Raw genomic sequence first — 24,931 nt, 5'->3', positions numbered from 1 at the left:
GGGTACTTTAGAGAATGAAGTCTTATCGCTGACCTTGGAGACATCTGGTGCCAGCCTCTCACTCAAACAGCATTTGGGACAAGGCAGGCATCAGACCTGACCCTGCATGACGATTCCTACTTTTCTAGCATTGGCATTTTCAGTTATATGAGACACTGCTAACATGTTGCATCACATGTGAGGAAGATGATTCTTTTCAGTTACAATCAACCCATTGGTGCTGTGTGACGGGAAACATCTCAAAGAACAATCAACAGAGATTCTGCCAAGCACCCTTAGGTTGGCATCATCTGATGTACTGGGTGCCTCTGAGTAGAAACATGCTGCCAGATGGCCTCCCTGACACTTAAGCTGTTGCTTTTCAGAGTATGGCTTTACTTAAGGTCCCAGGCGCAACAGAGTTGCTTTGCCCTTCAGCACTGAATTTCTAGCTCAGATAAATTAATAAATTTATGAAATGTTACCATTGCCTGTGAAAGATGTGATGTATATGTAACTTGACTGCAAGTAAAGGGGGTGAAGGTCTGGCAGATTTTGCATGTAACAGAAGTGGTATAGAGCTATGAGACCCTTCTTTCTGTTGGTTAGAGCTATGTCAAGATTAGTGTAGTTGGGTTGATATTTACCAGGTCAGAGACATACATTAACCTTCTTTAAATATATGTATACATACACATGTGTGTGTATGTGTGTACATACCTCCAACATGGTATTTTGTCGTATATGTCTGTCTCAATTAGAACAGTTTTAATATATATACTTTGTAAATATTCTCTCTCACATATACCTAAACCTATACATATACACATATACATAATCACCTAAAATGGCTGAGCTATGCCTGAGTAGCTTTTGGGGAGAAATCTTACGTTTTACCCATGCTAAAATGTGGTGAACTTTTCTTTTGAGAAAATTCTTTTGAGAATGTTTACATTGTTCATGTTTGCAAGAAAGAATTTGAGGTTAGCAACCTCAGTTGAGGTATACATGTGGGTTTTTTTCAGATACTCTTTCAGTTCCAGCCTAATTTGTTCAAATGCTAAGACTTGGGAAGAAGCCCTCCTTCTTCTATGGTCTCCACCCATGTACCTTTTTCTTGGTTAGATCTCTCTTGCATCCACCTGCACTGGACATGTTCTGGCCTGAAGCTGGACATGGCTTGGCCTGTATTTTGCAGACATAAGATGGTACATGCTGTGCTGTGTGCACCTAAGCTGAGAGCAGGACTAGACCAGTTGTGTGATCTGACTGTGTCAAACGCATAGTCAGATCTGTCTGGAACTGCAGAAAAGTGAGATTTCTGAGAAAGAACTTGATGCCAGAGAAGAGCAGGTAAATCAGAGGAGAAGCAACAAGAATAAAGTCTGGAGCTAGGTCTGGTCATGGAGGTCTGTCTCTATGAATTGTTCTGTCCGTGCTCTGGTTTTGATCTGAGATGAAGGACGCTTTATGCACAAAGACATTGAGAATATCGATCTGGATTTCAAACAAACTTGCTTCAGCTCTATTTGTGTCTCTTGTCAATGGTTGCATGGCATGACAGTGGATATGCCCACTAGTCATGCATAGCCCATAGTCATATAGCCCATAGTCATATAGCCCATAGTCAGCACCCAGTTGTACCTATCAAAACAGTTCACGAGCAAAATATCTTTGCAATAGGAATGAATTGGAAATGGCAACTGCTGCATAATAACGGATATGAATTTTAAATTAATAAACAAAACGCTTCCACTGGAAAACTAACTCTGAAATGATAACTTGCAACTTGATTGTACGAAGGCTTTAATACATGTGCTTAATTTTCAGCTGAGCACACATCACTGGAAATAGCATGCAAGTGAGGCACATCCATGTTCTGGAGTGTTACACTACAACACTTAAGAGCATCTTAAGTGTTAAGATAATGATGTGCTAAACCCCTGGCTTACCTGTAAGCAAATGAAAGGTCATACTCAACTTTTTTTGAAATTGAGCATGTTTTTTGAGTTCTCAGAAGTTTTTCACACACACAGGTAGTTACAGCATGGTCAGTGACTACAGCAATGGCTGAGTGGGAATAGAAATGAAAACGTCGTGATGCAAGAGTCTATGAAAAGGGTCTGAACTCCCAGTTGCCTCTAAAGCAATGCATATAGTAAACTGTTCTGTAAGAAATCCAAAGACTGAAATATATTTGCTTTAAAACTGCACTGTTTCACACAGGTAATGGATTTATCCAATTAAGACCATTTTCAGATTATCTGCAATCAGTAGAAAGACCCTGCACTGGAATAATCAATGTTACCTGTGCATAGCCTGCCCTAAGAGAGCTTCCTTTCATACCGCAGCTTTTCAGGTTTTCAAACATACCTTTCTTCTGAGTAACATCACCTGTCATCAGTTCTGTGGTAACCCAGAGAGCCCGTGTGAGCCACTCATCGAATAAACAGGGGAAAGCTTTCAATCTAGCATGTAGTGTTCAAGGGGAACACCTTCCCAGTGTTTCCACATGAAGGGTTTTACATTTTAATTTTTTAACCTGAAGACAGTAAATTCTGATCAGTTTTACTCTGCAACATTGTTCAATTGTCAATAATTATTCTTTTCATAGTGATAAAGTAGATTTACTTGATCACTAGCAACTAAACCAATGTTAGCCTGCAACACAAGATGGATTGAAGGAGGTTTTATTAATACTTAATTGATTTTTGCCCCAGATGTTCATGCAAAATAAGCAGTGTCATTAAATAAAGATTTGTTTGAAATGTGATCAGTGGGCAATCTGCTTGTTACTATCCTTTCTTCAGACAGGAAAGGCTTCAGGGGAGAACTTACTGTGATACTAATAGTACAGAGGAGACAACCTAAAAAGAAAAAAACCGCCTAGCTGTTGTAGACAATGTGGTTTAAATAGGAATTACCTTGGAGATGCAATGCTAATTCCCGACCATATTTAATTCTGTTTTCCACTTAAGTCCCATCCATTTTCAGAATAAAGAATTTCTTGTGTTCACACACTGGTTTTTTTTTCCTTCTGTGCCTCTTACCCTCTGATTTAGAATTTAACAGCTGCCTATTTTGAATACTACAGCTGAAATTTTAAGCTTTATTTCTGCTGTGGTAACTGATCCCTCTTGCCTTCACCTCTCTATTTCTAGCCGGGTGATTTTATTAACTGACAAGCTGTTACTTTGTTTAACAGCAGAACATAATGTCTGCCTTTGATAAACACAAGGCTAAAAAAGAACCCTTGCAAAAGCTGGGAGTTGCAAACATCTGAGCTCTTCTTTGTAGTTTTCAGAAATAGAGCCATAAATATACAAGAATATTTATCATACTAGGTTCTCTGTTATTGCTAACATAATTAAATAAGTCTATCCAGATTTATATCAGCATAATAAAAAGCAACATTTCATGCTCAGTCACTTGCATGCTAGAGAAACAAAAGGCTGCTTTAAATCCGGAAGATAATACTTACATAAGGAGTGCAATATTCACTTTAATTCGAATTTCAGGCCTAAGTTTTCTGGCCTGGGTAGCAGAGAATGCCTGAGGGAGTGGCTTTCAATAAGCCAATTTATATACCAATATATATAAATTGCTGGGCCAGTTAACAACATGTGGAAAGAGTATGATTCTGATTCACTTCAATTTACTGTCTGAAACTCTACCCATTTTCCTCTCCCCCAACTTGGGAGGAAATAGAAATACCACACCTAGTTCTTGCACCACTAAGTGTGAATGTGCTGCGCGGGATGAATGAGATGAGGCATCTTAATTAATTTAATTCCGGGGCTCCTTTTTTTTTTGATAAGGCTTTTCTTGAGGGCAGAATTACGAGGAAATGATTTGTATTCTTAGTCCACACCTTGCTACACAAAGAAATAAAATATATTGCTGAATGCTTGGTTGATTAAAACCAGTAGTGGAATGAACCAAAAGAAAGTTTACCAAACCGTATAGAAACATTAAGGCTTATGAAGAAACCTGACAAAAGGAAGACTTTGCACTACGTGTTCAGAATGAAAACAAAACCACGGATGCATCAGCTGTCTGCACGGGGTGATGGATGAAAGATGCTCCTTGCAGCTCATAACCTTGTATCTCATCTATACCGTGTTCTGTTTCTCCTTTTGGAGTGCGATAAGAAAACAAATTGTTTCTATAGGTCTTGCAGGATTTTTTTGCACTTGAACTGATGTACTGAAGCTGAAGGTCCATCTGTTCTAATGCCTTGTCTCCTACTGGTCTTGGCTTTTCATGCCTAAATTCTGCTACCAAAATAGAGAAGTTTGATAGCTTTCCCTTTCTGGGGAAAAAGGGACTTCTATGCATCAGACTTGAGTAGCAGTGGCCATGGAGTGTACAGTGGAGGATGCTAGCAGAGGTGTAGGGGTAGGGCAAACCTGGCAGGAGTGAGGCGGGGCTTCTCACAGTGTTCCTGATTTGAGATGAAATTTTGTGTGTGTGTGCAATAGGGTTAAGACTCAAATTACAGCTGCAAGAGCATCACCTCCCATACTTAAAAACGAGCTGGGATCATAACTCTTGTGAAAACGGTCACATTGAACTCCAGTCACTTAGGGCTGAAGATTTGGAAGTAGAAGAAAAAGCAATTAGATGCTTGGGGAGATTTTCTAAGGCTTTGGTGAAGTGAAAGTTGGAGTGAAACACCTGTGTACTGCAGTCACCATCAACAGCTTCATTACAGTTCTTCTAAGATGGGGTGCTCCAGCCTTTTGAGTGAGTGGTGGATGTGCGGAGATACAGGGGGACCAAGTCGCCTGGTCTCCCTCTTACTCTTGTTCCTCGCTTGGTCTGCGTCCATGGCACAAGCGCTCCCAGTTTCTTACGCCTCCCACGGAGGACGCGAGGGGCTGGGAGCAGGAGGCCGGGCGGGGGGCGCAGCCCCTCCGCGCAACCCCAGCAGAGGGTGGGCCCGGAGAAGGCGGAGGAGCGCGGCGGGAGCCTCCCTGTCTCCGTCCGCTCCTCCCTCCCGCCCCCTTTCCTCCCCCCTGCCGCGACGCATCCTCTCTCCACCCCTTGCCCTTGCCTCTCCCTCACACTCGCCGCCTGCGGGGCTGCCGTCGGGGGTGGTGCCCGCAGACCCGGCCCGCTGCCCCCCGCCTCGGGGATGTGCTGAGAAGGGGCAGCTCCCCTCGGGCCCCTACGCGCGTCGCCCTCCGTCTCCCCCTGTCGCCCTCCCCACCGCCCCACGCCTGCTCGGAACGGGTCGGTCGCCGGTGGCGGACGAGCCCGGCGGTAAGTGGCAGGGCAGGCGCCGTCTCCGGTAGCGGCCGGGGGCGCGGGGGCCGCTCCGCTGCGGGGCGGGGGCCCCCCGGGGCGCTCCGGGCTCGGGGAGGGAGCGGCGCGGCGGGGGTGAACGGCTCCGCTCCGCGTCGGTGCTGCCGAGGGCTGGGCTGTCTGTGGCTGTGTAGCCGTAGGGGTGCGTGTATATATATGTACACGTATAATGATATATATATTAAAAAAATACCTAAAATATTATATATATATATATTTCCTGTTGAACGTCCTCTTGTGGGCACGGGGGAGGGAGGAGAAGCCGGGCTCTGTGGCCGCCTTGTGCCGACGGCGTGTCGGCTGGAGCCTGTGGGTGCCCATACGGTCGCGTGGCCCTGCCCTCCTCGGTAGGTGCCTCTCTATACATGTGTATCTATATGGTCACCGATGACCTCTCCCTCCCTCTGCAGGTGCCGGTGTATTATTTGACATAGACCCGCGCCTCCCGCCCGCGGTCCCCAGTTGCCCCCGCACCTGGTCGCAGCGCTGCCCCCCCGCCCAGGGATGGGGACGGGCCTGGGGACACCCGTGGCGGAGGAGCCGGAGGGTCCCGCGGGCTGGGGCCTGCCTCCCCCGTCTCTGTGTGCATAAGGCACCCCCCGCCCCCAGCGCCAGGGTGACAGGTACCGTAGGCAGTTTGGCTGGAGCACAAGTACTGCCTTTCTTCACACGCTCATCACCAGTTAGAAAGCTGCAGCAGCCCAGATGCCTTACTAGACATCCGTTCCTCCTACTCAGCCTCTGGCAGAGAAAAGAAAAATAACGGGCAGCACTTCTTTCTCTGTGGGTGGAGGAAGAGAAAGGATTATCGCTAATGGATTCGTTGAAGGGACCCTGACTTCTTGGTTTTAATTACTATTTTAGTAGTTTCAGTGTAGCACTGGGTTGCATAGCTTGGTAGCTTTAGTGCAGTGCTTTTAAAATCCTGCATTCTTGCTTTTGCTTTTTAGTAAAATCTCTTCTCAGTCCTGATACATGCAAAGAACCCATTCAGGGTAACTCAATTTCCAGAAGAGTGACGTGGACTGTGTACAAAATGCTGGACTACAGGAAAAGCAGCATTTCCTACTTGCTCCAGTCCTTCTGGGTTGTAATGGCAGCTTCTTGTAACAAGAACAAGTGAACATTTGTCATTTAGAAGGTGTGTTTTGGGTTTTTTTTAAAGTTGTTAGTGTTTCCTTAAGTTGGCTTTTTCCTCTGGGTGAGAGGTAGAGTATCATCAAATCACAGGGCTAAATCCTGCAATCAGCACACGAACAGAACTGTCCTTTGGAGAAGATGATGCCTCGGTAGGCAGGAAGGGACTTGTCATATCAGTGAATCCATCTTCCAACTAGAACCGTGTTATCAGCAACCTCTCTGTAGCACCACGTGGAAACAGGATCCCCAAGCTTTGCCTGAATTGAGGGAACTGCTCTGTTCAACTTACTATGTATGCCAGCATGTGAGAAAATGTAAAGGTGATTCATGTAATCGAATGCCTTTTCTTTCGAGTTATTTAACTGTTCTTTCTATCTGAAATACTGAGTGCAACCTCATGTACAGAGAGGTGTTTGTGTATTGCTAATAGAGATGAGGATGAAAGCTACGTAATATGGAGGTATAAATAATATATTTTTTAGGTAATTGTGATCTCATTTAGTTTGAATAAAATTTTCTTCCCTTTCTGGGATAAAAAGCTGAAAAAATCTTACCAAAAGTGTACTGTCTGTTTTTTTTCTCTAGAGCTGTGTGAAGAAATTCTTCAACCATGGATGTGTTCATGAAAGGACTTTCCAAGGCAAAAGAGGGAGTCGTAGCAGCAGCAGAAAAAACCAAGCAGGGTGTGGCAGAGGCGGCAGGAAAGACGAAAGAAGGCGTCCTTTATGTGGGTAGGTGGACAGCAGAGATCATGCTGCTTGTCGGTGTACCCTGGTGTTCACAGCTGGATCCTCATCAGACCTATTCTTCTGCAAAAAAAAATGTAATTGCTCATAGGAGACCATTGCAAAAGAAGAGGATAGTTGTGCCCTCCTGAGCTCCAGTTCTTTGAAGCTAAATGTTGGTTCTTATGTCACTGTGTTGTGCTTGCCATGCATTACTGGTCTGTGGAGCCACAACTGTAAGGCCATACAGAACGAGATTGTGTTGTAGGAGGTGCCTTACAGTACAGGTCCCTAGCTGGCACTCTGTTCAAGAAGTTTGCTAGGTTAAGGCTGAAGGGGTAGTTGGTACAGTAAAAATAAATTTTAAAAAAGATGTAAAAGCTGAAATGGAAGGTAGCTTCACAGCATCCTGTAGAACACATGGATTTTAAGTGGGATTTTAAGAGAAGAAACTTGAGAGGTTAGTTCAGGAACTGAGCATAAGCCATGCTGACTGCTTGGCATGTCGACAGTAACATTTTGTATGACAAAGTGTCATCTCCTCATCTTTTGAAGTTAACTTTGTGTTCTGTTCTTACTATTGCATATCCATAGCAGATATTTTCCATGACTTCTCAAGGAAGAGCCACTAGAGTTAATGACGTAGGGCAGATAGATAGACCCAAAGGTAGCAAAGCAGTTGTTAAGCGACTTATCTAGGCCACACAAGAATCTTGCACAGAGCTAGGGATAGAATTCTTTTCAAATCCCGGATCGGTACTTTGATTGCATGATCGTCATCTTCACTTAGCAAGTATCGGGCTTCAGAGGACTACCTTGTAAATGCTGCCATGAAAAATTCACAGGAAAAGAATGTGCCAAGACTATGCATAAGTGGTCATTTAAAAATAATTATGGATTTGTTTATCCTATTCATCAAATAAAGTTGGTCTCTAAAAGAATGGAGGGGAAAAGATACTCTTTTCTGTAGGTCCTTTCTTTTTTTCTGATATTGTAGCAGGTCAGTTCTGTAATGGACCTACAATGTACCTAGGGAGATGAGCACAGATATCAGAGAGAAGTTAAACAGAGCTGAAATCTAGAGGCATTTCTTTCAAATGGGGGCACTGAGGTCTCTGCAATTCTGATGTCTTTTCAGGATTCCCTCTGCCCTTGCTGGCTAGTGCCAGTCTGTAACAAATTATTTCTGCTCCAGATAGTTTGGACTACTCATTGGGAACACACTTTTCTCCTGCTGAGCCATAGCAAAGCTTGGTGCTCTTGCCAACAGAGATGGCAGTCATTTTGAAAACTAATTGTGAGATGAGTCTATTTTAAAATGAGCGTCTGCTCATTTTCAAGATATCAAAATAGATGTTCTTTCACTGCATGTTGTGCTTGATATTGGAGTTATTTTTCAGTGGCAAGGCTTTCTTTTCTTTATTTTTTTTTCTTGTAGTTCCTGATCATGCTTCTGGGGTCATTGATTTCTTTGTGTTAGAAACCTGCATTGTGTGCTGAATTAGTCTTTGTGTCTGACCTGTTCTCCTAAACCGTAATAATATTTGAACCTAGTTCTGCTCCCAAAGGCAACAGATTTCTTATTGTCTTCAGAGACGCTTTTGCTGAGGTTGAACTTTGGAGGGCAGGCTTGTTATTAATTTCAAGAATAAATACTGAGGATAGTAGAGCCCTGAGCTGTAACAGGGATCTGTGCATATGACTGTAGTAATGGTGAAGGATCCTTCCCACAGCAGATGCCTGCTTTTCAGGGGGGAAGAGTTATATGCACAGTTTCAGTCGTGCAGGCAAAAAAGCCCTTGGTTGGAAGCTGTCTCTGGGATCCCTGGCAGCCCCTGTGCCTGGGTGTGTGCCTGCCCGCACCTGCTTGTAGGGAGCTGCAGTTCCCCCAGCTGAAGTTTCAGCAGGATCAAGCAGGGTAAGGGAGCAGTGAGGAGCTAGGTATTTCTCTGTCTGCTTCCCCAGCACGCAGCAGGGGCGGCTCTCCTCCTGAGCAGCGTTAGCAAAGGCTGGTGTGATAATCTCTCGGTTCTCTAGGCTGGTAATGGTTGCAATGCAAAAGGTGGTGAGACCCCTTTATGAGCAGAGGAGAGGAGCAGCACACTGCATTAGAGCTCCTGAAGGTTTCTCTCTCCCTATCTCTATAGTTGGGTTTTCAGATACAAGTTTCACAGCCAGATTATGCTGAGAAAGCTGCCTGACATCTTGCAAAAAAGAACCTAACAACACTGGTCTGAGAGGGACCTATAAATCGTTTTGAGTTTCGACAGTCAGCTCCATAACATTCAGCCTTCCATTGCTGCTGGAGAATTAATAAGATGCAAAGTCTTTGGTCCAGATTCCCTGGGTGATACGGTCTCCCACTGAAATCAGTGGAATTTAAGTAAATGTGGAAAACATTGGGACTTTTCTGTCCAGGCGGCTCTTGGCTGTTATGTGAAAGACTGTAACATAGTTCTGCCTGCTAAGAGTTCTGTTAAAAAAAGCTGCTGCTTGGGATGAAATGTGGTCGTTGTAACTTATTTCTTCTTTTTTCTTTTTTGGCACAAGAAAATTTCCCTTTGGCGCAGGGAAAAACTTAGAGCTCTGAGGGAGAGTGCCATATTGGAGGATTAACTGGTTTTTTTTTTCCCTCTCCATGCTGAAGACTGTTCTTTCTTCCCTCAGTCCACTGTCTTTGTCCTGCTTTTTAATTCGCAACATACTGTTCAATACAGTCTATAGTGTGTTTATGCTTTCAGGTATTTTTTTTCCCTAAATTCCTCTACTGATGTACTTCAGCATTGGCCAGCTGAAATCGGTGGCTCTGTCTTGACTTACACAAGCACAGCATCAGGACCTTTGCCTATGCCAAAGAATGGCCTGATCATTGATTAGAAAGGAGGACTGAGGCTCAGCAATCCTGTGCTGCATTGTGTATGCCATAAATTTAAAACTGGGTCTCCATGTATCCTTCAAGAGCTGTTGGTGTGAAGCAATGAGGAAATGAGTGGCAATACTTACCCAACTCGCTTTGAAACCAGGAGCTGAGAGTAAGAAGCTCTTTCATGCTCTCAGTGATGTACTGCTCAAGAGCTCCTCTGGGCTCCGTGTGTGCTACCTGGGAGCTGAAGTTTTTGCTCAGTTGACTCTTGAGTCCACGTTCAGTGCTCAGGAATGGAAGTTTCCAGTCTGATCATTTTTGATGTGTTATACCCTAGCAGAACAAAGGAATAGTTTATCAGGAGCAAGGTGGCTAGCGGATGAGTTGTTTACTGCTCCCTGTGCTTAGCTGGCACATGGCCTTAGAGTAGAACAGTTCAGTCATGACCTATTTGGCAAGACCATCCAAATTCCTCTGCTGCACTCTCTTTGCATAAGGTTTCTTATTTTGCTTTGGTAATAGAAAAGCCAGCAGACTAGTCAAGGGACTCGAAGTCCATCTGGTAGAATAATGGGCTTCAGCACTTGGGAGCGAGTGTTTTCCTTAGACAATGATTTCTCCTTTCCCTAATTTGGGCTTATGTCTCCCTATCTTTAACCATCTCTTACTAAGTGGCCTGAATCTCAAGGAAGGATTGCTTGGAATAGTCTGTTCATCTCTCAAAAAGCCCAGAAATGAGTGTATTGCCAAACTTTCATTTTGGAATAGTGATGGTAATAAATATTGAAATGAAGAGAGTCTTTTGTATTTTTTTATAATTACACAAAGGCAAAAATTCTGGTTTTGGCTTCTCCTTCCCCTCACACAAGTGTGTATTATAGCAAGGGAAAGTAGCATTACCATGAACTACTATTGCTCCTGTATCACCTCTGTAGTGTAGGTCAGTGTCAGGTTCCTTGGTCTTTATATTGCCCCTACTCTGATTCCTTCGTTGCCCCTGTTATGCAGGGTGTAATGAGCAAGATTATTGATGTTTTGAGAATGCCAGAATGAAAGACAGCTAGTTGCTCTCAGAAACAATGTGTATGACCAGCTTTCTTTCATTGCCAGCTGTCCTGGTTTTGTGGGGATAAAATTTATAGGATCAATTTTCTGTTACATTTTGTCTCAGTTTGTGGCCAGCTGTGGTGTGGTGATCAAGACCATCAGCAGTGAAAGCCAGGGCAGCTGACCCACAGGTGTATTCTGTAACATTAATGTCATGTTCACTATAAATGGGAAAGCTGCTGGGGACAGAGGGACTCTTTGGTCTGCTCTCCTCTCCATCTCACTCTTTCTTCTTCTCATCTCATCTCTTCTCTTCTCACTGGTTACTATCTCTGGAGGGACTTGCCACCACTCTATGAGAAGTATAATTTTGTGTCTTTTGTATTAGTATTGATATTGTTTTTTTTATTTTATTATATCTGTTTAAATTTCAACCCACGAGTCTCCCTCCTCTTCCCAATTCCCTTTCTCGGCTGGGGAGGGGACATTGGGTGATAGAACAACTGGTTATTGTTTAGCCCTGGGTGCAGGCTAAATGGACACACCATCCAGAAGTTGTCCTACAGAATTCAACTTGTATTTATAGGCCTGTTCTGGCAGATCCTAATGTAATTCTAGATCCTGTTATAGCTGTGACTGCAGAAACAGCTACTTCCATGCAAGTGTGCAGTACTGAGGCAAATAGTATTGAGCTCTAACATATGTTGTAAGGTCTGGACCACTGTGTAGCTGGTTGTTTGCCAGTTAATGGATTTGGCTATATACATCTCTGTTCTGTATGGGTCTGCAAGCTGAGCTTTTGCTAAAGAAAAGTCTGTCTTCCACTTACAGAAAGAGACTAGCATTTCTATATTAGTTGTGGTTATAGCAGTGTTACATCAAGGTAAGTGAAGTAAGAATCAACTTGCATATGACCCTCTGGAGATAACGTGTATTGCAGAGGTCCTCAGGGATTTTTGTCATACCGTCCATCTTTTACCAGCCCTAGGGAACTGAGTACTTGCTATTCACAGGTTTCCATGTGTTAGTGGCTTGGATTGCAGATAATAACTTCAACAAGACGAATGAGATATTGGCCAGGTCTAACAATGAGCTTAAAAGCATATGCTTCATGTTAAGTATTCTGGTAGACACACTGTAAGCCTGAAATGGTGTTTAGTCTCTTTTCTAGAAGTCGGTAGAACCATCATCTGCTTAGATGCCAGCATGCATTCAAAGTGCTTTGCTTCCCTAGGTCTCGTGGTGCCACAAGATTGAGAACCAAAGTCCTAAAACAAGTCCTTAGACATTAACACCTTGGATTTAATAAAATGGATGATTCTTTCAATGGTAAATATTTTCCTTGAGAGAAAACAAGCTTTTTTAAAAGAGAAAATCAGAATAGAGGGAGGAAAAGATTTCTCAGCTGTTTAACCTCATCATTAGCTAGTTGAAGGAACATATTATTTTACTTGATGCAGCATTTTTTTTCCTCTTATTTATCATGGATTATTATTCTGCTCTAGCTCATCAATAACAGACCCTTATCAATGCTGTGATCAGTCTGATAGTGCCATAAATACATGGCTTAAGTTCCATAAATTGGCGTTAGCAGCAAGTAAGACATATTCATGAATGAACTTAGCAGCAAGTAAGACATATTCATGAATGAACTTATATTTTATTTCGGTGTTTAACTGTATTATTGTAAAGAATTGTGGACAAAGTTGCTTTCTTCTAGTATATTTCTGCTTATACATTTTCTTCTAATATATTTCTTCTTGTATATGATTTTATACATAGTGTTAAGCTAAAACTATATAGATGTTTGAAGTGTAAAGTCAGAAGTGTAAATTATAATGTCTCAAATAGACAAAAAATTGCATTACAAATAAGGCAATTTCTGTTTTGGTAATAAAAAGAAGTCATCCTATCTCAGGCATACTAGGGTAAGATGATAAACTAGGAGCCATAAACTCTCTCTCTCTAATGCTCAATTGCACATTGTTAAGCATCATAATCTGCAGATGAGTACTAATCCCTGAAATGTAGCCAAATTATGAAACCTGACAAGGACAAATAGAGCTCTGTTAGGGAAAAAGACATTGAGTTACATTTTCAAAAGCAATATGTGCTAATTTGTTTCTCTTCGCATTTAAGACAGGAGAGATTGTTCCCTTTTGTGCAGCATGGTAAAAAGTAATGATAGTTTTACATACATGTTCCAGAAATCAGTTTGGTTGTCAGGATGGCAGAGTTACATTGCTTACACAGGTCTTGTGTTACGTCTCAGTCTAGTACTAGTTTTCTGTCTGCAGAATCTTTATGTGAGTTGTCACACGTGCCTGTGACAAGGAGGACCCTGGATGTGGCAGACCTTTGGTTTGACCCCGTGGCACTTTCATGTTTGAATCCTATCTACTGTTTAATGTTTCCCTTTCACATTAATTTTTGGCTAAACTGGCTAGCACTTCCAGGTCCCCATGATTTTAACCTCTCGGCCTTTCTGTAGTTCAGTAATGGTTATTGACCCCTGCAGACAGATCTGGAGAAGAGCTGTAAGATGAAATTGTAAGGATCTTCTGGAAACTTTGTCTCTGATCTTCTGCAAACACATGCATGAGTCTCATTAGGACATTAACAGTAACATGGTTTCCGTGCAGTCATCCGTGTGAGTTTGGAAAATGGGAGGATTAATTAACATGGCTGTTAAGAAAATGGCAAGGAAGTCAGTATGTACAAGAAATAAACGGCAGAAGTGTTTCCAGGATTATTCACCTTTCCACCGTCAATATACATTCATGCAGTTGCTTTTTATTGATGTTTTTGCCCTTAGGTTGAATTTCTCTTGAATTAATTTTAATACTCTTAGGAAGTACTGTATGCAACTGTATGTAGTCTATATATTCATCCTTCTTTATTATCCATCTAGTCTTTGCCAGTAATTAAGAACATGTAATTTCAACCTAATATTGTTCTTTGTTTAGGTTCCAGGACCAAGGAAGGAGTTGTTCATGGTGTCACAACAGGTAAGACAATTATATCTTAATTTCAACTGCTTCCCTATGTTTGATGAACCAACCATTTAGCTGTTAAAAATTCTGTGTATTTTTTGAGAGCACTCCAATTTATGAATGATAGAAAAACATAGAAAAATTGAAAGGCAGAAAGCAACATTCATTTTGTCAAAATGCATATGCTGTTTTACAGTCAAGTATGTAACTTTAATATAGTTGTTTCTATGTGAGAAGGGTTTTTTGAGGGATGTTCTGAATCTGAGTCAAGCTGTATTAGTATGAGCCAGGAGACTAATGAAACCAGATTCCTAAACAGAAGGAAGTAACTTGCTTTTGTAGAAATAGATAAATCGAGAGTCTTTCTGTTGTTTGTTTATTGCCAAAGGTGAAGTACTCTGTGCTGGGAAGTTATAAGCTAGTTGGCATAAAAAAGTGAAGTCTGTCTTAATTGTATTTTTTTTTTTCCTGTGAAGAACTTCTGCCTGTAGAAACTGAAAGCCTGGCTGGCATGTCCAGGTTTGTCTCCTGGTGATCTAAGGAGGCATAACAGTGGCATCTGGAGGTGGGAGTGGAAAAGAATGCCACTGGAGGCTGACTGTGGAAGGCAAAGTGAGGAGGCACTTGGGTGTATGTCAGGAGGACTTTAATCTGATTTAGGAGCTGATTTAGGAGCTTATAGTTGGACAGGACTGATGCTAGTGGATGAGGCAGGAATTACTGCCACAAATGACGGGAGGAAAATAATGTAGAAGGAGCCTCCTTCATACAGCAGGGACTGTAAGAGCTAGGTAGAAAGGAAAAACCACAGGGAGTGTTTGCAGTTAAGGCAGATGAGGTCAGCAGCGTGTCCATACTTGAGTCTTTTAGACTCTACACAGTGAAGATGGGACGCAAAATGGGAGTTGCACCTCTGCAGTTGCTAACTCAGCCCTGCTGTACAATGGCTGCTGTTGGCTGCAGCCTGTGCGATTACACCCAAGCTACCGTTAGGCTGGCTGCTGTGTAACGATGGCATAGTATAACGATTGCATGAGGCTGGCAGGGTGACGGGCAGCAGTGGGGGCCGCACATAGGACCCACGTGGGCAGGGAGAGACTGCAGCTTCACTGAGGGTGGTGATCCCCACATGTGTGATTTACCCACTCCTAATCTTTCATGTGGGTACTAATGATCTTGCAACCAGAAGTGTAAGGTCAATCAAAAGAGATTTCAGGGCCCTGGGAAGACTGCTAAAAGGTTCAGGAGCACACGTAGTGTTTTCCTCAATCCTTCCAGTAATGGGGAGAGACAAGCATGCCCAAGACACCAATACCTGGCTCGAGGACTGGTGCCTCTGTCAGAATTTTGTTTTTTATAATCATGGAAGAGTCTTTGAAACACAAGGTATGCTAGGGCCTGATGGGATCCACCTGTCCTGATGAGGAAAATGTGTCTTTGCTTGTAAGCTGGCAGGACTGATTGAGAGGGCTTTAAACTGGTACATCTGTGGCCGCAGAGAATTCCATGTGAACTTAATACCTGAGCATCACCTGTGCTCTTAGTGGTTCTTCATCCCAGCCTGAGGTCTGGTTCCAACAACACACAAATAGTGCAGTTTCAGATAAGTTGTGCTTTCTGCACCCACAGTCATGCTGCAACTGCAGTGTAGACATGCCCCATCACCCCCTTCATTCCTAGAAGATTCTTGTGACTCATCAGTGTTTCCCACTGGAGCTGGTTGGGTGGGAAGATAGAAGGGAAATGGCTTACAGGAAAGAAACAAATTTCAGAGTTTCAATAAACTGATTTTAATTTTTCACAGTTATGGGGGTTTTGAAATGTTTTTTAGAACTGCCTAATCTCTCAGTAGCAACAGCACTTTCAAACGTTGAAGTTAATGCCAGGCATGTATATTCACATTAGCATTTCTACACTGAAAAAGAGTAAATTTGCATTTTAAATTGATTTGCAGGGAGCATTTTAGGTATGAATCGAAACCAGTAACCAATAATTTGTAGTAAGTGGCAAAATGAATGGAAGTCCTTGATCTCTTCAGAGTGCAGGAAAGCCTTGACTGACCGTAGTGCATTGAATAGAACGTGTAATTTTCTGCTGTAGAATATGGGACTTCTGAAGGTGTGAAGAAAATGCATGGTCAAGAAATCTAAGGTGTTTTTCCCCTAAGAAAATAGAAATCAAATAAGTAAGGGAGTAGAAAAGGATTTCTTCTGTCTTTTTGTTCTGTGTACGGCCAGTGTATCATTCAGCTGTGCTCACATAAGCCAATGCAAAGGATAAAGAACTGTAGGTAAACTTAACTTGACAGTACTTAATATCACAACCCAAATAAATGATTGAGAAGTCAATCAAGAGTATTTTTAGTAACAAAACTGAACAGAACATCTGTGATAGTCCTTCAGAATTTAGCCTCAGGCTGAACATGCATGCTGTTGTTATGAGGTTTGAAATCTCAGCTTGTTAGACCTCAATTAAGAGAAATATTCAGAGGGATCGTTACTATAACCAGTAGAGTATTTCAGTGAATGAGATTTGAGGCACATATATCTAATATCATCACAGATGTGGGAAGAGCAACTGACAGCACTAGCAAGCAGGTTAATAGAGGTGATGTTCACCAAGCTGGACTGTGGTAGAATAAAGTCAAGAACGTTTGCAGATGTATGAAACTTGCTGAAGCACTGGGACTCTATAGTATGCTAACTTAGTAGGGAACTTCTTTCTGTCCTCCTGAGAGAAACAACAGATACCAAATGCTGCGAGTATCCATCTTTATCTGATTGCAATATGTGTAGTGGACAGGAAATTTTAAGTAGATGAATAGAATTTTGGACAGATTTGAAAAGATGTTAGATCTTGTTCTCGAAGATATGAAACAGACTATAAAGCCAAACATAAGGAAAACACGTCTGTTACGTGCTGCACCTATGAATAGAAAATTCAGAAAAGTTACTGTGAATTTTAGGCAAAACAGTGGTCGCTCCTCGCCCGCTTTAGGAAATGGGTGACACAAAGTGAAACACCCAAAGCTTGGGAATAATGGGTTCCGTGGCACAGTTTGATTCCTTCTGGCCTATTAAACTGTTTGAAAGGAGTTTGGCTGTTGAATGAAAATGGAAAATTAATAGAGAGCGTGCAGGTTGAAATGTGGAAGTGAGAAGAGGAGACCTAATGCAAAATCCAGAGGGCGCAGTTTCTAAAATGAAACGGTATGGGCTTGGTAGTGTAAGAACAGAGGAATTGCTTGGGCACATACTTTAAAAAAAATATGCAAGTTTGTGAAGAGTTGTTCTGGCAATCAGAGGAGGTACATAAAACCAGATTTGGGTTCACTGTAGTGATGCTACAAGATATGAAGACACTGAGAAATGCTAGTGAAGTTGTCTTAGAAATTGAATCCATTTAAATCAATACTATTAAAGCTGATGTGACAAAACTGCCTTTTAGGCACTTGAAAAGAGACAAGTAGGTCTTTACATAGGACTAGGAGTTCACCAGTTCTGGTGATCTTATGATGCACCAGGGTGTTAATGTCATGTGAAACACATTTTGTTATGTGAATAAAAATGATCCAAGAGATTGGAGACAGTGAAATGCAAACTACAATCACAGAACAAAATGAGTCTGTGTTCACAGTTGTGCAGTCAGTCCTTTCTTACTGTCTGGGTTCCAAGGTCTTGCTAGTTTTGCTATTTTTGAATAGTTGGTGGTTTAAAACCCTTTGCTGGTGAAGGGACTGGGAGCTGACACACCTCAAAGTGCTGAACAACTAAATATGCTTTTCAATCAGTTGCTTTCCAAACCCAGAAATACTGGTCTGAGATGTTTCTTGCTTTAAACAAAGTATGACCTGATTGTTTGAGGTTTAGTGGCATCGAGACACTGTAAAGTGAGGATACCAGGCTGTAATTCACAGGAATATGGTGAGCATGTTATTTGTCAGGTCACCCTTTCTCAGAACTTCTGAAGATGAAGCAGCTTTGCTTATTGGTTTTATGGGGTGTTAGCTTGTGTATCTGACTTGCCTGCCTAATTAACATGTCTATTGGCCTTTGACTGTAAATGCATAATTCATCCATCTTGCTTATCTCCCAGGAATAAGTGTCCAGAAATGTACAGTATGTACGATGAAATATTTACAGTCCATCTCCTGATATTCAAAGTAAAGCACTGGTTTGTACAAAAGATCAGGGCCAAGAAGCCCTTGATGCTTCAACCATGTGTCCGTTCCCTGAAGCTGAGTCAAGACACAGTATCAATAGTTACGAACCAAGTCAAATCTTTTGCTTAATTCTTTTATCTGATCATTCTTGTTCTTCTTAACATTCTTAGTCATTGATATTCATGTTGTGTTTGTTTTAACTCCATCAGGTATCTTTAAGTTGTATTAATTAAAGAACGTCCAATGTATTTATGGCTTCTTTGTAAATGAATTCAAGTACCTAAGGCAACCTTACTGTCTGAAACACATATTCAAAAGTATGTTTAGTGCAGTAAGAGTAATTTCATTAATTCGAAGAAGTCCTGTGACTTTCATCTGCTTTTAATGTTCAAAATCGAAAGCAGCTAGTTCTCATTTTGAATTGCTCCGAAGGTTTCACATTGATGTCGTATGCTACCCAGTTGTCTATAATAAGTAGGGAAAAGGATGCTTCAATGCTAATAATTTTTACACGGTGCTATAGTCAGTATTAGAACTTTAATTTCAAAGTTAGCCTTGGCATGGTCATTGTACGCCATCCCAGGATCATTTGCTGGAATGGACAGTCTCTGCATAGATGCACAGAAGCAATCGGGCCATAGCACGGCAGAGCTCTGCAGAAGCTGATTTATTCTGTTTCTCAGCACTGTGATGCAAAGCAGACATCAGCTTTAAAAAGACTTAATGGCTTAAGATCATTAAACAACCTGGTGTTCAGATTAATTTAATTAGTTGGTATCAACCCCCTGCATTCTGAACTGATATGTTTGTGCGCACTTAATGCTTTTCCCCTGTTACTACTTAGTGTAACTAATAAAATACATGAGACTGGAAACCTGTTTTGTTTTTTCTTCTCCTGTCACTAGAGTTCTAGAGCTGAAGGGTCACCAGGCTGGAGTTTGTTTACAGAGTCACTCTAGTAGTAGGGACTTTGATGGTGTTTAGGTATTCCTTAGAGACAGGAAGGAAGACTCTTTCCTACTAATATGAGTGCTTTTGCAAATCTGTGCTATTATCTTCATGGCTCTGATTTCTGAAACAGTGTATGAGAGGTGTTTCCTGGTACCTCCTGCATCAGCTTTCTTATGCTACGTCTGTGTGCTGGTTTTGGCTGGGGTAGAGTTAATTTTCTTCATAGTAGCTAGCATGGGGCTGTGTTTTGGATTTGAGCTGGAAACAGTGTTGATAATACAGGGATGTTTTAGTTACTGCTGAGCAGTGCTTGCACAGGTTCAAGGCCTTTTCTGCTTCTCACACCAACCCACCAGCGAGTAGGCTGGGGGGGCACAAGAAGTTGTGAGGGGACACAGCTGGGACAGCTGACTCCAGCTGACCAAAGGGATATTTCATACCACGTGGCGTCATGCTCAGCACTAAAACTAGAGCGAAGGTTGGTCGGGGAGCTGCTGCTCAGGGACTGGATGGGCATCCGTCAATTGGTGGTGAGCGGTTGTTTTCATTTGCATCACTTGTCTTTCTTGGGTTTTATCTCTCTCTCTTTGTTATTTTCCGTTTCATTACAATTTATTATTATTATATTTCAATTATTAAACTGTTCTTATCTCAACCCACGCGTTTTCTTACTTTCACCCTTCCAATTCTCTTCCCCCTCAACCTGCTGGGGGAGGGAGTGAGCGAGCGGCTGTGTGGTGCTTAGTTACCCGCTGGGGTTAAACCACGACAGTCTGAAATAGAGGCAATCTTAAATGTACTGGTTTTGTTACTACTTTTGTCAGGCATCTTGTTGTTGTGCCAGTAATGGTGTTAGTGACCTGACTCCTTGCTTTTTTTGTTTTGTTTTTTGGGAGACCCTTCCCAAAACACTCTAATAGTGGGAACAGCAGCCACTGGGTAGTTGCTCTTGATAGGTGGTCGTACTTGCCATGACAACATAGTCTGAGAAATGTGGATTTAATAATGGCATTGGGAATGAGGTGTTTTATATTGCAGCATCCACAGTGCACTCAATTTCACTGTATTTCTTGATATTTTGCTTTTGAGGTGCAGGTTTTTTTAAGATCTTGAGATCATGTGGTGGACTTGGCAGTGCTAGGTTAATGGTTGGACTTGATTATCTTAAAGGTCCTTTCCAACAAAAATGATTCTATGATTCTATAATGAAACTAATTATGACTATTGACGATGAACATAGGGCAGCCACTTTATCAGAAGGGAAGAGTCCACTTAAGAGCAGCTGAGCATGTGATTCTTTGTCAGCATCAAGCCTGCTGAATCTCTTTTTAAATGTTCTGCCATTCAACGTATTTTGGAAAAGGGAGTTTTCAAAACTGTGTATGTCACTTCCATACAAGAAAATTAACAGAAGAAAATTGTATATAAAAAGGACCTTGATTTCTGTATCTTCTGTTGGTTTTGTTTTATTTTTTCCTTCCCTCCCAGAACAGGAATGAGACAGAGGAAAAATAAAAAGCCATACTGAAACTGACCCAAAACACGTCTTTCTATTTTTTTTAATTTCTTGGAGAATATCACTTTAAAACATATTTTTGCAAGATGCTACTTTTTTTTTTATGTAGCTCTATTTGAGATTTCTTCTTGCCATTCTAAATAATATGAAAGTGTTAACAAGTTTCCATCTCATAATGTTACTCAGTTTGTTTCTGAAAGACTGCACAATCAGATCTTAACATTCTTTGGAAGATATAACGTGTTACTAGGACACACACCTTAAGATACACATTTGCAAGAACTAGTGAAAAACTTCCTAAATAGATTTTTATGTGTAGAATCCAGAGTTTTTTGTAGTCTGTAGCTCGTAATAATGAAATGGGGCATCTTAATAGATGTCTGTCTGCACTTGCTGGCATTATATCAAACCTTCCCTGAGGGCAACATTCACTTTTGAGCAAAACCCACTTTTGGTTTGTTTGTTTTTCTGGAAAAAGCATGGCAATAGAGTACTGCATGGATATAATGAATTTCTTGTTAATTTGCATCTTACTAGCATGTATAGGTTGGAAGATACTTGGAGCAGACATCTTCCGTTTCTAGTTTCAGACAATGTCTGTTGTTGTCCTGCTCTGTAATGAAAGCTCCAGGTTTTGGTCATAATAGAGATCATAATCGGTTACTAACTTTTTCACTTTAAGTTAGTTAGGATGAGTGTTAAATGGTCTGCTTGCATTTTCAGTCAGCAGATATTTATTATTTGGGTCTTTAACAAAAATAACATATTAGGCACATCGTTAACCTTTCTAGCTTTTTCCTAATTGTGTCATTAATGTCAATCATAGCTATCTATGCTGTGTGCCCTGTGACGTGGACAGCTGATACTCTTTATGTAAGGAATTAAAGAAATCTAGTTTATCCATAGAAAGTCTTCTCTTTGTATGTGCTTCCCAAAAAAGTCTCTGAAAGGGTGGCCTATCTGCCAAGCAGAATCCATCCTGTGCTCATGAAGGGTGCAAATAGAACTATGAATACATTTTATGGATCAGATGGGATTTGGGCTGGAGGAAAGTATAGGATTAGTTAGAATTACAAAACCATATACTGGATGTTTTTGAAGAACAGTCCCTTGTTTAGATGAGTAGATGTGTTTTTTTTCCAAAAATCTGACTGTAACTTTAAGATATGAAGTCATCCCATCTCTTTTCTTAGAGTGGTTACACTGTAGTGCAAGCTGCTGTCAGAAAAAGCCCTTGGGGATGAACGAGCAGAAAGAACCCAGTGATATTCTGAAAGGTAGAATAGTAACTGCTGATGCATATGTAGGCTAAATGAGTTGTTGTTTCCCTGAGGCTTGGAAGTTGGCTATTAATCCAGTTTGCTTTGGCATCTTTGGCATTGAGTCTTTTTGTAGATTAGTATGTTATATATGGACACACCGTCAGTGGGGCAGAAATCTCAGAGAATCAGATAAAAGATTGTATTTAAAGTTCTCTGGTTGAGCAACAGTAGCTCTGCTTATTAATCAGGTATATTTAAAAAAATAAAAATAAAAGAATAATCAATGGCTTTTGAGTCTAATGTAAAAAAAATTGTCTTCTGTGCCCTGTAACATGCAGCAAGGTGGACTAATTGGAATGCGTTTCCACACTTGGATATATTGAATGCAATTATTATACGTTACACAGTGAGTTGAGCATAATAAGGGCCCTTAAGTAATGACTTTTCTTCCCTAAAGTACAGCTAGACATGAATGAAAATGTCAAACGTCTTTCACATGAAAGAAATTGAGTCACAAATAAGGCTTATTTTTACCTCTGCTGCTCCAGTGTTACCAGGTGGATAGTCTCATTTCTGAAGATCCACTTGGGGTACACAACGTGTAATGGCCTTATGGGTCTTTGTGAGGTTGAGCTGTCAGTGATAGATACAATTCTCTGAAAAACTTACAGCTCCGAAAACTGTAATGTGTTTTTCCATCTTCTGCCTCTCCTCAGTGGCTGAGAAGACCAAAGAGCAAGTGTCGAATGTTGGTGGAGCTGTGGTGACAGGAGTGACGGCGGTCGCCCAGAAGACAGTGGAAGGAGCAGGGAACATTGCTGCAGCCACTGGCTTGGTGAAGAAGGATCAGTTGGCCAAACAGGTTTGTTTATTTACAGTCTTTGAAGTGAATGATGAGTGGCCTCCCTGAACTGAGGGGCAGATGGAGTGTTTTCTTTTGTGCCTGTCAGTGGTGTGGATGCAGGATGATTTGTGTTACGCTAAACAAATGAACAGCAAAGAAAATGTCTGCTGTTTATAGCTTGTATTTTGAGGGACTGGCAGGATTTGGGAACTTGAGTAGGATTGCGCATGGAACTTTACTATTCTGAAAAGTCTTAACAGGTTTGGATCGCTGTTTGAAGCGTGATCTAGTGGTGATTCTGAACTCAGCAGGCTCTAGTGGGGGGTCAGCAGCTGTAGGCTCACTGTACAGCTGAAGGGAAAGATAACTATTTTTCCAAATAACTCAGGATTGAAAAGCAACCCACTAGAGCGTAAAGATCAAACAGCGAATCTCAGGTTTAACAGCACAATTTGTGTCTTCTGCAGATGAAGAGCAGAAAGGATTGTGTACCAATCCACTGACTGGTTAGATACGTTGCATTTAACATCAAGATCTAGCTGGAGAGTTGCTATCTTCCACAAATATAGTGACATGCACTCAAAAATGCCTCTGAACTGTTCTGAACTCTTCAGATTAAATTTTCTCTATCTCATCATATAAAACATCCTGTAGATATTTTCATTTCTGCACCAAGGCAAACATTAAGTATTTGCACAATACCAAGAGTTACTACACTGTTGTTGCTGATACACTGCAGTCATATTCTTCCACTTACACTAGGTGAAAAGTGACCCCAGATAGCTGGTGGGAATGATGCTTTCCAAGATGTTATAGTGTTGTTTGGAGACAAAAATAACCCAGAAGAGATAAACACCTCCTTTTGTACTGTGTTCTGTATGAACATTTAAGCATTAGGGAAGAAATAGGATTATGAAGAATATTGGTATTTGTGCAAAAATATGGGTGTCATATGGATTTATCGTGAAGTTATATGGTGTATCTTATTTCCAGTTAGTGTCCAGAGGAGCTGATAAAATTGAATCCTTAAAAACTCCTTTTTATCTTCATCTATCATTGAAGTGTATTCCTGTCTGTCTGACAAATCCTATTAATTCTTTAGTTTGGGTGAAAAAGGAGTATTATTACATTGTGGTAGGCATTCAGTTCACTGTGGTGGATTGGTCTCAAAAACATCTCACAAGCGGTTTTGTTCTCTTTCAAAGCAGTTTGCCTGGGGATCTTCTTAGTCCTTTTTTGTTCAGCTGTAAGTAAAATGTTGCTTTTGATGTGGCCATGGTCCTTTGTAAAAGCTATGTTGAAGATTTACAAAATCGAGTATCTAATGAACTGCCAGGGGATACATGAGTATCATGGCCAGAGTAGTCTGTACCCTTAGTTTCTGCTAAAGCTCTTTCATAGTTTTATGCTGAGAATATTCTTTTCTGTTCGTAGCTCTTCAAGATCAGTGTCATAAGGATCATTGTTGCTGTAATACACGTTTATCTACTTCAGTATTGACCATACCTCATATTTTTTATCTTAATATTAATATACACATATAGATCCTTATAATTATAAAGTATGAAGCAAATCTCTGATGACTTTCATTTCATTCTGTTCTGTATATTGTAAAGCTTAAAAATGAGTCATGATGTCTGTAACAGAATAAAATCACATCTGTGAAATCAAAGAACATCCATAATGTACATGCACATTATTCCACAGCCCTATAAATAGCCTCATTATTCTGAACTGGTGCTTTGTTCTTTAGATACGCAAACCCATTCATTTGATTCTTGATACTGGTATTTTTAGACTGAGATTCTCAGTCATCTATGCAGTATGGCCATCTAACTCATTAGTATCTACGGCTCCTAATGGAATGCTCTGCATCTCTGTCTCTTACCGGTTTTGCAAGGGTTAAGTAGCCATTTCAGAAATGTTAACATCAAAATTCAATTATGTAAAGATATTCTACAACCTAGTATGTCTTCATTCCTGTGCAGTCCAGAGGTACACGAGATTGATTTTGCTTCGATTTTCCAGGTAAACTGGCAGTTGGGTGGGGACCAGGTGGGGGCATTCAGAATACCAGTGGCATACAGGTCCCTTGTAGGAAACAAGGTGGGTTTTTCTGAAATAAGAGAAGGTACCAACCAG

At 41.3% G+C, this 24,931-nt stretch overlaps 1 protein-coding gene across 2 annotated transcripts in view; it reads left to right on the top strand.

Annotated features, from left to right (window-relative positions):
- The first annotated feature begins 5,047 nt into the window (after positions 1-5,047).
- SNCA (synuclein alpha) overlaps positions 5,048-24,931 on the top strand; it is a 71,210-nt gene continuing 51,326 nt past the window's right edge. Inside the window, exons 1-4 of one of the 2 annotated variants that reach the window (XM_068403573.1) lie at positions 5,048-5,244; positions 7,012-7,157; positions 14,028-14,069; positions 22,662-22,807. In XM_068403573.1, the coding sequence (XP_068259674.1) occupies positions 7,037-7,157; positions 14,028-14,069; positions 22,662-22,807 (309 nt within the window). In that variant the 5' untranslated portion in view covers positions 5,048-5,244; positions 7,012-7,036. Of the gene's footprint in view, positions 5,245-6,354; positions 6,428-7,011; positions 7,158-14,027; positions 14,070-22,661; positions 22,808-24,931 lie in introns of those variants that run through there. The other variant, XM_068403574.1, reaches the window with a different exon arrangement.

Source organism: Nyctibius grandis, chromosome 6 (assembly GCF_013368605.1).
Source record: "Nyctibius grandis isolate bNycGra1 chromosome 6, bNycGra1.pri, whole genome shotgun sequence".
Classification (NCBI taxonomy): Eukaryota; Metazoa; Chordata; class Aves; order Nyctibiiformes; family Nyctibiidae; genus Nyctibius; species Nyctibius grandis.
Note: the sequence above shows the minus strand (reverse complement) of the source record. Positions and strands in the feature narration are given on the sequence as shown.